Source organism: Echinops telfairi, unplaced genomic scaffold (genome assembly GCF_000313985.2).
Source record: "Echinops telfairi isolate 266 unplaced genomic scaffold, ASM31398v2 ScPeMD7_7469;HRSCAF=8507_1, whole genome shotgun sequence".
Taxonomy (NCBI): domain Eukaryota; kingdom Metazoa; phylum Chordata; class Mammalia; order Afrosoricida; family Tenrecidae; genus Echinops; species Echinops telfairi.
Window position 1 is genome coordinate 69,453,955 of NW_022111373.1, and position 11,341 is coordinate 69,465,295.

Genomic DNA, 11,341 nt, shown 5'->3' on the forward strand with positions numbered 1-11,341 from the left:
GTGTGTGTGTGTGTGTGTGTGTGTGTGTGTGTGTGTGTAGGGACCCTAACAAGATTAAGACAAGTGTATTACTGAAATAACTTGTCTACAATCATCCATACATTTTGTTTGGAATAGACCCATGTATATATATGAAGCAGACCCTCACTAGTAATACTTTGTTACTTGGCTTCAGAGCAAAAATGCCAAAAACAACCTAAGCGTCCAACAACAGATGACTGGATAAACAAACTACAATTCATACAAATAACGCTAAATGGAATTCTACACGACATTAGAGAAGAATGATGAATCCACAAAACCTAATGTGAATGAATGTGGAAGACATTATGCTGAATGAAGTAAGTCAGTCCCTAAAGATACATGTTGGATGAGATCACTTGAAAAAAAAAAAGTCAAGAAAAACATTCTTTTGGGTTACCAGGGATGGGAAGAGGAAGGAGGGAGGTAAAATCACTAATGAGAGAGAGGATCCATATTAACTTTGGTAAAGGGTAAAGCAATGTCCAGGAAGCGGGAGATCAGTGCAACACAACAAAGGAGAAACTGGGAGGTCCACAGGGGGAAAAGGCCACACAGGTAAATATGAGTCCACACACAAGCCTGCGATGGCAAACATAACAAACAGCAATCTACATATGATTACACCCACAGAAAAAAATCTGAACCTGAACGGATTTGAACCTAACAAATTAGTTTTAATCTAATTTATTAAGCATAATTAGCATAGCAGCTTTATATGTAATAGCTGAAAAATTGAAACAATTTACAGTTGGAGAATAGTTAAGCAAACTGAGATACAACCAAAGACTATTATTTAGCAACAGAAAGAGTGAACTAGCAATATATACATCACCCCGATGGAGTCTCTAGTACATTCTGCTGCGTGAATAGGTTAGATACGGTATGATTCCATTTGTTGAACACTCTCAAAATGTCAATATGACAGGAGTACAGGCATGGGGAACACATTAGGGGTTGTCAGGTATTAGGGAGCATGTAGGGGGAGAGGGAGTCTAAAGATATCACAAGGAGGGTCTCTGTAGGGATGGGCTAATTCTGTATCTTGATTGAGTTTTAGTGATTCATATGTACACATGGTAAAATGATATGGAACTGTACTGTACACACACCTGGAACCAAACTTCAATTCGTGCATTTCATATCATACAAGGGGGCACCCCCCCAAAAAAAAACAGAAAAAAGCTCTGCTGGGCGGAGCTTTCACAGTACACACTTTTTCTGCTAGGGGAGCATAGAGCAACTAGCTCTGAGTTAGTGCACCTGGTGGTGTCACCTGGGAAGGTTCTCGCTGGTCACCGTGAATTTTTTCGCAAAAGCAGTTTCGCTTGAACCTTGTTTTTTGTGATGGTCAATCTAAGAGAACAGTGTGCAGCTGTGAAATTTTGTTTCCCTCAGGAAAAATGCCACAGAAACTGTTGTGATGTTGAACATAGCTTACAATGACAGCACAATGGGAAAACTCACGTGTATGAGTGGTTTTCTCATTTCAAAAACGGTGAAATTGCTAACAAACCGAGTTCTGGAGATCCGTCAACTTCCCGAATGGATGAAAGTGTTGACCAAATTTGTGCACTTGTGCTCAAAGACCGGTGACAGATCATTGAAGAGATTGGGGAAGTTATCCGAACTAACTTGGAGATCAGGTCAGCGACTTTTAGTGGAAGATCTGAGAGTGAGGAGGGTCACTGTGAAACAGTGTGCCCTCCCAAAATGCCTGACAAGTGGCAAATGGGGGACTGGTTTTGTCACCGTGACAATGCACCTGCTCACACGGCCATATCAATTTTGGACAAAAACCAGCATGCCTCTCTTGCCCCATGCACCTTACTTGCCTGACTTCACTTCATGTGACTTCCTTTTGTTTCCGAGAATGCAGAGGGACATGAAAGGACAGTGATTTGAGAACACAGAAGAGGTGAAGGAAAATAACATAGGAGGTGCTGTCAGCCATCCAAACCGATGAGTTTGAAAAATGTTTCCAATAATGGAATCATACATTTGACAAATGTATTAAATGTAATGAAGAGTACTTTGAAGGTGATAAGGTTGTTTTGCAAAAAAAAATTTTTTTTAATACATATCTTTTGGGAAAAAACCTGGTTTTTGTGGTGTACCTCCTCATGTACTATAGTTTCAATTGTATGTAAGACATAATCATTGGGGGATATTGAGTGAGTCACAAGACCTCATTTTGCAACTACCTTTAAATTTATAATTAATTCAAAATAAAAAGGTTATATTAAAAAAAGAGAACTAGACCAGATGCAAGCTCCTGTACTATCTTTGGCAAATCATCTGTTTCTTTATCTGTAATTGGACTAATAAGCTGACAATATATGCAAAAAGACTTTGTTGTTGTTTAGTGCCATGCCGTCAGATTCGATTTATACAGACCTATGTACAACAGAAAGAAATGCCTGTTCTCAAGCCATCCTCTAAGTCTTTCCTAAGTTTGAGCTTGTGAATGGACTATACCAATACCAATTGCTGGAATTGCTGTACATTGTCAGGCTAAGATGCTCAAGGTGAATGGAAGTAAAATAAATTGACTTGTTCCGCCAAAATATTGTGGATCTTCACCGCAGAAGGCATCCTAGCAGCCAACGAATCTATGGAGAAAGTCTCCTGATCATTTGCCATAGAGACATGAACATCCAACCAATGATGAGCCATCACCCCAGCAATAATAGCAAAGTTCAACAAGGGGAAACAACAAATATCGATCAATGACTATGGTGGATCATACAGGAGGCAAAGTTAAGGCATAACTTTGACATAACCAAACCCTTAGGGGAATCACTCACTGGCCATGGGGATCAGGACCATCGTCACAGGGGACCCTAGATCTATTGGCCTAACACGGCTCGGGCAAAGACAGTGTCCTCACCTTACCCGGGCAGGCGAGGAGCAACTGGGCCTTAAAAGCTCATCATCAGCCATCTAAGGTGCAACCATTGGCCTCTCCCCGTCCAAATGAAAGAAGAGTTATGAAAATCAGAAGAATATGGCAACAGTCCAGTGGATGAATGGACTGCTTAAACAGTCTAAGACCAGAAGAACGACATGGTCCCTGCTCTCCATGCCACGGTGCTGAAAAGGACCCCATCAGAGGGTCCTGGATAGAATGGGGCAATAATGTGGAACAAAACTCAACATCATAGAAGTGCAGGTTCACAGGTGTGGAACTTAAAATATCTTTTAATATAGAAATTTCATATTTTAATATTGAAATGCCAGTAATTATACCACTAAATGCATATCTTAAGGAAATAATACCTGGGGCATGGATATATGTACACTCATGTCCATTGCAGCATTATTCACAAGAGTGTAAAGATGGAAACAACCCAAGTGTTCATCAACAGATGAATGGATACAGTCCATCCACACAATGGAATGCGATGCAGTATTGAAGAATAATGAACACCTCAGAATGTGGCTGAAACCGGAGGGCCTTAGGCTGAGTGAAAGAAATCAATTACAAAAGGACAAATATTGTCTGACTTCACTATAATAGAAAGTCAAGGAAAAGTTCCTAAATAAAAAAAAAATGTGGTGGTGGTGGTTACCATGATGACAGGGAAGAGGAGGGGATAATCACTAACTAAATAATCCCACTGCACCAAGTTGATTTCCACCCACAGTGACGTTTGGAGTCGCTGGTAGGTTTGACCTTGTGTCCAGCAACCCAATGCTTCACTCACAATGCCAGCAGTGCTCCTGAACTAAAGAAGACCCGCTGCCATCGGGGCAACTCATAGCACCCCCTATGGGTCAGGGTGGAAACTGGCCCTGTGAGTGTCCAAGATGATAACTCTTGATGGGGAGAGAGTGCCCCATCTTTCTCCCTCAGAGCGGCTGATGGTTTAGAATTGCTGATCTTTCTGATCACAGCCCAACACATAACCACTACACCACCAGAGCTGTTTTGACTAAATAATAGACACTAGTTACTTAAAGGAAGTGTCTAAATAATAGACAATTAATTCGTATGTTAAATCTATAACCCACAGAAAGGAGGTAATCAGCACCATTCCAGGGAAGGGAAGGGAGACCCAGAGAGGTGCACAAGAGTTCCAGGCAACAAAGGTAAGTGTTATTACATTTGTGGTTGTTGTTGTTGTTGTTGTTAGGTGCCATCGAATTGCTTCCAACCCACAGTGACCTTGTGCACAGCGGAGCAGAATACTACCCGTCCCACCCGGTCCGTCGCCATCACACAATTGTTCCTATGCTTGAGACTACTGCTGCATATTCTATTACATCTACCACCCTACGTTACCAGTAATGTAAACAAACATTAAGCAGCTATGTGGGCAAACGGGCAAGATGAATAGGTAGGAGTAAACAAAAGGGACGATACACACCTGGCCATACATGGATTTGGGTTCTGAGATAGGTTCACAAACTTATTTGGCCTACAGCCCTCTTTTCAGAAAAAAATATCACCCAGTGCCCCACAGCAATGAAAAGCTTTTGTACCAAAGTCCACAGTCCAGGAACATGTTGGTCTGTCTCTGCAGGCCTCTGGGGTTATCCCAGCTCTCCAGGAGGTAATATCACCCACTTTGGGAAATACCGGATGTTTGGCAAATGCCATTTCTACCAGCATATGTGTATATGCTGTAAACACATCCATGTTTGTAATCGAGCAAATGGCCGACAAAGGTAGGTCAACATCTGAGCCCTAATCAAACATACTCTTGAGGGAATAAAACAGGAGAGAAAAGATGGGAACGTGTTGAAGAGAGCAGAAGAACTACCTTGCAAAGTAACGTCTCATCTTGCAAGGTAGTTCAATGTTGGCAAGGGTTATCCGAGGTTGGCAAGGGCTATCGAGGAGCCCCGCTGACTAAGAAAACACGGCCCTTTGCTTCACCCTTGGACCATCTCAGGACAGGCTGTGCGAGATCACGCTGCCACAGAGCGTCCATCGCAGGGAAGAAGCAGAGAGGGCCTCCTGCTTGTTCCCACTAAACCCCTGCCCCTCGGGAGTCAACGTGCATCTTGCAGATGGACATTAATTCACTGGCCCTCTGGGGATGGATGCCGGGATCTGAGATGAAGGCAAAGCTGAACAGATCTTGGGAAGTGAAGGAATTGGGCTCAGACACATGACTTTTGTCTCAACAATATAGAGTGTTGCACTCTTTGGGAGGTTGGTAGTCACCTAAGGCCTGTCTGTCTGCAAATGGGGGACGCTGGAAGTGCGGGGACACACCGAAGGAAGGCTGGCGTGAGGCCTCCGGAAACGAACCGAACAGTCAGGTAAGAGGCCCCGGCTGCCTCAGTCGGAGTGATCATTAGGGGATGGGTGTAGCACCAAGAAGAGACCCTCCTCCAGGCAACAAGTCAGCCATCCAAACCCATCCAAGAATTTTTTTTCTTTACTAAAAAGAAAAAGTCACTGCTCCTAGGGGCCAGCCAGGGCTTATAAACTTCCTCCTACCTACTCTCAGGCAGCGTTCACGCCCTCCCGCCCTCTATGACCCACCCCTACGAGCAGACATCAGCTAATGATAAGTGGGAGAGAGTAGACTAGCCCACAGTCCCCACCTCTGTTCTTCACAAACTTTCATGTGCTCATGAACGGCCCGGGGATCTTCATCAAATACACTTTCTGGCTCTGTAGATCTGAGGTGGGGTCCTTCCTGAATCCTGTGTTTCTAGCAGGTCTCCCGAGGACACCCCTGCTGCTGTTCCAGGAAACAAGCTTGGCCTTCCTGTGGGCTCGCTGTTGCTCTTGGGAAGTGTCATCGAGGGTGTTCCAACGACAGCCAGCGGGAAGAAGCCCCGCCAGGCCGGCCCCAGCGCCCAACAACAGCGATCCGTGAGCCCACTGTCGCAGCCACTGTCACTTCATCTCTTTGAGGGCCTGCCTCTTTTTGACTGACCCTCTAGTTGATCAAATAGGATGTTCATCTACAGCAGTGGTTCTCAAGCTTCCGAATGCCACGACCCTTACAGTTCCTCGTGTGGTGGAGACCCCCCCAACCCTAAAATTATTTTCATTGCTACTTCATAACTGTCATTTTGCTACTGTGGTGAATCGGGTGACCCCTGTGAAAGGGTCGTTCAACCCCCACAGCAGTTGAGACCCACAGGTTGAGAACTGCTGCTCTGCAGGGACAGGACCCTCTTGATAACCATCCGCACATCTAGGGAGCAGTCTGGCTGTACTTCTTCCGATAAAGATTTATTTGTGCTTCTGCCAGTCTATATTCTTTGCTCACAGCCTAAGTCAAAGGCACTGGTTCGTCTCTAGTCTTTCTTATGTGGCGTCCAGTTTTCACAAGCATAAGCGCTTGGACCTGACCGAGCGTGACTTATTCCTCAAGGTGGTGTCTCTGCTTGTAGACACGTGAAAGAGGCTCATTGCAGCAGGCTTTCTCGATGCAGTGTGCTGCCGGATGTCTTGATCGCTGCCTCCATGGGTGTTGATGAAGGATTGACATAAAGCAAAATGCTTGACAATTTCGAAATGTTCATCATTTACCATGACGTCACTTATTGGTCCAGTTGTGAAGGATTTGTGCTTTCTTTATGTTGAGGTGTAATCAACACTGAAGGCTGTCATCTTTGATCCGCATCACTAAGTGAGTCAAGTCGTCTTTGCTTTCAGCATGGAAACGTGCCGTTCATGAACCCTCCACCAGTCCACATGCTGCTTTCTTCTTTACCTCATCCAGCTTCTCAGATGAGTTGCTCAGCAAACAGATTTGCAAACAGATTGAATAACTGTGGTGAAAAGATACAGTCGTGACATACATCGTTCCTGATTTTAAACCATGCAGTAGCCCCTTTGTTCTTTTTGAATGACGAGGTCTTGGCCTACATGTAGGCTCTGCATGAGCACCATGAAGGGTTCTGGAACTCCGATCTTCCCAAAGTTTTCCATATTTGTTGTCAGCACACAGTCTAAAGTCTTTGCATAATCATAAAACACGAGGACACTTGGTATCTGCTTTCAGCGGAGAGCCATCTGATGGCAGGCAAGGATTCCAGCTCGTCTTCTGAGCCCAGCTTGAATTCCTGCCAGGTCTCTGCTGCTGTCCTCCTGCAATCGTTTTTACTTGACCTTCAGCAAATTTCCCTTTAGTTCAATAGTCATAGTATCACTGGATAATTTCCACATTCCGTTGGTACTTCTGGTATGTGGAATGGACACCTACATGGATCTCATCCAGTCAGCTGGCCAGGTAGCTGGTTCCCAAATGTCCTGCCACAGGCTAGTGAGCACTCCCAGCATTGCATTCATTTGTTGAAACATCTCAGTGTTTTTCCTTGAACCTCTTGGGCTCTGGTTTTCAACAGTGCCTCAGTGCTGTTTGAGTGTCTTCCTTCAGTACATCAGTTCTTGATCAAGTGCTACCTTTGAAACCGTTGAACTTTAGCACTTGGGATGCAATGGCTCTATGTATTTCTTCCATTTTCTTCTGATGCTTCCTGTAGGTTCAATAGCTTCTTGCCCGTAGAATCCTTCAGTATTACCATTGGAGGCTTGAATGTCTTCTTCAGGCCTTTCAGCTTGAGGAGTGCCACACAGGCCCTCCTTTGGTTTTCTAACTTTAGGTCTTTGCATATTTCATTAGAATGCTTTCCTCTGTCTTCCTGAGCAGCCCTTTGAAACGGGTTCATGTCCTTCATCATTTCTTCTGTTTGCTTTAGCTAGTCCATATTTAATAGCAAGCTTCAGAATCTCGTGTGACACCCAGCTTAGTCTTTGTTTCTTTTTAATTAACTTTCTGCTTTCTTTACGAATGATGACTTTGAAGCCATCGCACAATACCTCTGGTCTTTAGTCATTAGTGTTTAAAACACCAAATCTATTCTTGAGATGCTCTCTAATGTCACATGGGATATATTCAAGGTTGTATTCTGGCCCACAAGAACTTGTTGTCATGTTTTCACCTTAAATGCACGCTTGCTTACAGAGAGTCTTGCATAGTAAGCCCTTGACCTTGTTAAGACTGATGAGATTAAGCTTCTCCATTTTTTCCCATGTGCATAGTTGATTCCTGTGTGTTCCATGCAGCTTCATCCACATGTAAAGCCTCATTTATACTGAAAAAAGATATTTGCATTCAAGAAATCATTGGTCTTGCAAAATTCTACCAATCTCCCATATTGTTTATATCAATAAAGCCATGTTTGCCAAGTATTGATACTTCCAACTTTCAAACTCCAATCACCAGTAATTGCTAATGAATCTTGATTGCATGTTTCATCCATTTCACACTGCAGAAGTAGATAAAAATCTTCAGTTACTTCATCCTTGGCAATAGTGGCTTGTGTGTAAATTTGATTAATAGTTGCATCTATTGGTTTTCCTTATAAGCATATAGACATTAACCTATCACTGATAATATTGTACTTCAGGATAAATCTTGAAATGTTCTTTTTGAAGGTGAACGTGACACCATTATTCTTTAATTTGTCACTCCTAAAATAATAAGCAATATGACTGTTCAATCAAAATGGCCAATACCCATCTATTGCAGTTCACAAAGGCTTAGGACACCCATCTTCATATGTCCAATTTCGTTTTTGGCGACTAACAGTTTTCCTAGATTCATACTTTGCACTTGGGATATTCCAATTATTAATAAACATTTTCAACTGTTTCTTCTCATTTGTCGTAGTGCCACCTCAGCAAATGAAGGTCTCAAAAGCTGTATTCCGTCAGCGTCATCAGAGTTGATTCGACTCTGAGGAGGGAGCTCTTACCCACTCGTAGTTTGAGTGCCTTCCGACCTGAGGGGCTCATCTTCTGGACCAGCTCAGCCAATGCGATTCATAAGGCAGTCACTGCCTTTTCTTTTTTTTTAATAAGTAGACCACCAAGTTCTTCCTCCTCGTTTGGAAGCTCCGCTGAAACCTGTCCACTATGGTGACCCTGCAGGGACTTGAAATGCCAGTGATAGCAGCTTCCAGCATCACAGCAACGGGCAAGCCAGCACCGTACAATACACGGGCAGACAAATGGTGAATGAATAAACTGCTCAGTCTCCAATTCTCGTCAGAGGATCTGCTTCTGGGGGAAGCAGCATGTTTGCAATTGTTTTTTCAGTTAAGTGTTTTGTTTTCTATCTTCCTTGTATGCCTTTGCTTCTTGATCTCAGTCTTCTCAAAGGCCAGCCATGACCTATCATTGTGCCCCAGACTAACAGTGTATTTCCTCATCTGCAAACTGAGGGGGTTAGATTGTCTGGGTTCCTTTTGTTCTCGCGGGCTGAAGATGATGCCAGTACCCTAGAGACTGTGGGACTTTCCGCCCTCTTCTGTCAGCCTACCTGACCGTGTACATGACCTTTCCACACCCAGTTGGCTTCACATTCTGCGCATCTTCAAAAGACGTCTCTAAGCAGAAATAGAAAACGGAGCCTTTTTCTTCCCACACAATAGCGAAGACCCTTGACACGCGAGGTAAATGCAGGTGACATACCCATTATGAAAACACGCGAGGTAAATGCAGGTGACATACCCATTATGAAAACACGCGAGGTAAATGCAGGTGACATACCCATTATGAAAGAAACAGGCCATTCAGAAAACAAGAAGAATAGTAGTTCCAGGCAAGGATTATGAAAAGGAAATCCATGTAAAGCCAGCAAAGGCTATGAAACCATAGCCAAGGAAAATCAAAACAGGAGATAATCAATGTAAGATACTGGAACAGTGAGTTTGTACGCTGTGTCTGCTTTTTGATCAAAACATCCATAAACGTACAGCTACAGATTCATGCTGCCCCTTTCCAGGCGATCACTTTAATCTCTTTTACACCTGAGCTTAAGTAAATAACTCTTTTTAATTCCACAAGTTTGCAAGGAATCAAGTATACAAGCAAAGAAATAATTCAATATAGCATGTACTGAAGTGGTCCAACAGTACAAGCCAACTTAAATTCCAAACTTTATTTCCAATAATGTGACACATTTTCTAAAATATCAAGCAATACAATTCATTCGTGTGCTTGTCAGTAATTTCTGCATAGCAAACAACTTCAAAATCCCAGTGACTTAAAGTTCTCATTCACCAGCCCCTGTGTCTGCTGGCTCTGCCTCAGGCTGCCAGCCTGCAGGGAGCCAGTGGGCCTGCAGTCACAGGCGTTCATCATTCATTCTGCACCCAGATGCTGATGGAGCTGAGGTCCCTGAACCTTGTCATCTTCTCATGGCAGAAGTAGAAGGGCCTGAGAACAGGAGCACTCGGTGCCTCTTAAATGAACTGCTTCATCTCAAATTCTTGCCAGCTAGCATTTCAGGATGCATCAATATAGTTACATTTATGTATTTCTGTTCAGGTAAGTTTTTTTTTTGTTTGTTTTTAATCCCTCTCCTTCTATTCCATGCTTCTCGCTTTCAGTTTTCCAGATCTAGTACTAGACATGGAACTGATATCCTGTCACCTCCCGATATCCCATTCCAAAGATAGCCATTTGTGTTCAGCACCTATATGTTAGGAAAATAAGTACTCATCACACTGTTATCAGGAGAGGGAGGGGATAATAATCTAAGTTATCAATTCTGAAGTTATGATTTTTTTGTCTATGTAGAAGATAGTGGGAAGAAAGTACTAAACTCTAGAACCATTTTCCAAAGGGTAGTATCAAAGGTTATAAGATCAGTTAGCATTGCCATTAAACTAAGTGGGAAGCCACATAAAGGGATTAGATTGGATACACATATTTTAATCAGTTGATTTGAAGTGAAGTGTTTTTGTAACATTGAAACCCATGTTTGGCTTTCTGGAGGCATCTAATTCTTATTGATGCTTTTATGGGAAGGAAACACACCACGGAAGCTCTTAAAAGCTTTCTTCGGTATTCTTTCCATATTTCCTTTTATTCTTTCTCATTCAAAAACAATTTTTTAAAATTAATTTTTTGGAAGGGAAGCAAAATTACCAGAATCTCTATTGTGGTGTTTCTGTGCTGGGGCTTGGCTGATCAGCTACACACACACACACACGCACACACACACACACACACCCGTTAGGAGCCTAAGAACTTCCACTTCGAGGAGCCTTTCTTAACTCTTTGGATTCACTTTCTCTGATCTGACACTTATTCGTGTCTCTAAGTATGCATTTTTCCCAGCACATTTCCCATTACTGTATAACTATGGTCACACATACTCATAGATTTTTAAAAAATGATACTTTAAATATAATTATCAGAGGTCATTTTAATACTGAGAAGCTTGGTAAGATTAATGATTTCACCATACATTCTTTAATTCTTGAAGCTTTCAGTAAGGTTTGGACAACATAAAGAGCTCAATAAATATTTGCTATAGGTATATTATTTGATATATAT

At 42.7% G+C, this 11,341-nt stretch overlaps 1 protein-coding gene across 1 annotated transcript in view; it reads left to right on the forward strand.

The window, feature by feature from the left end:
• The first annotated feature begins 4,679 nt into the window (after nucleotides 1-4,679).
• Nucleotides 4,680-11,341, forward strand: part of ACOT12 (acyl-CoA thioesterase 12) — an 84,520-nt gene continuing 77,858 nt past the window's right edge. The window contains exon 1 of the mRNA XM_045285204.1: nucleotides 4,680-4,692. Within this exon, the coding sequence (XP_045141139.1) occupies nucleotides 4,680-4,692 (13 nt within the window). The remainder of the gene's footprint in view (nucleotides 4,693-11,341) is intronic.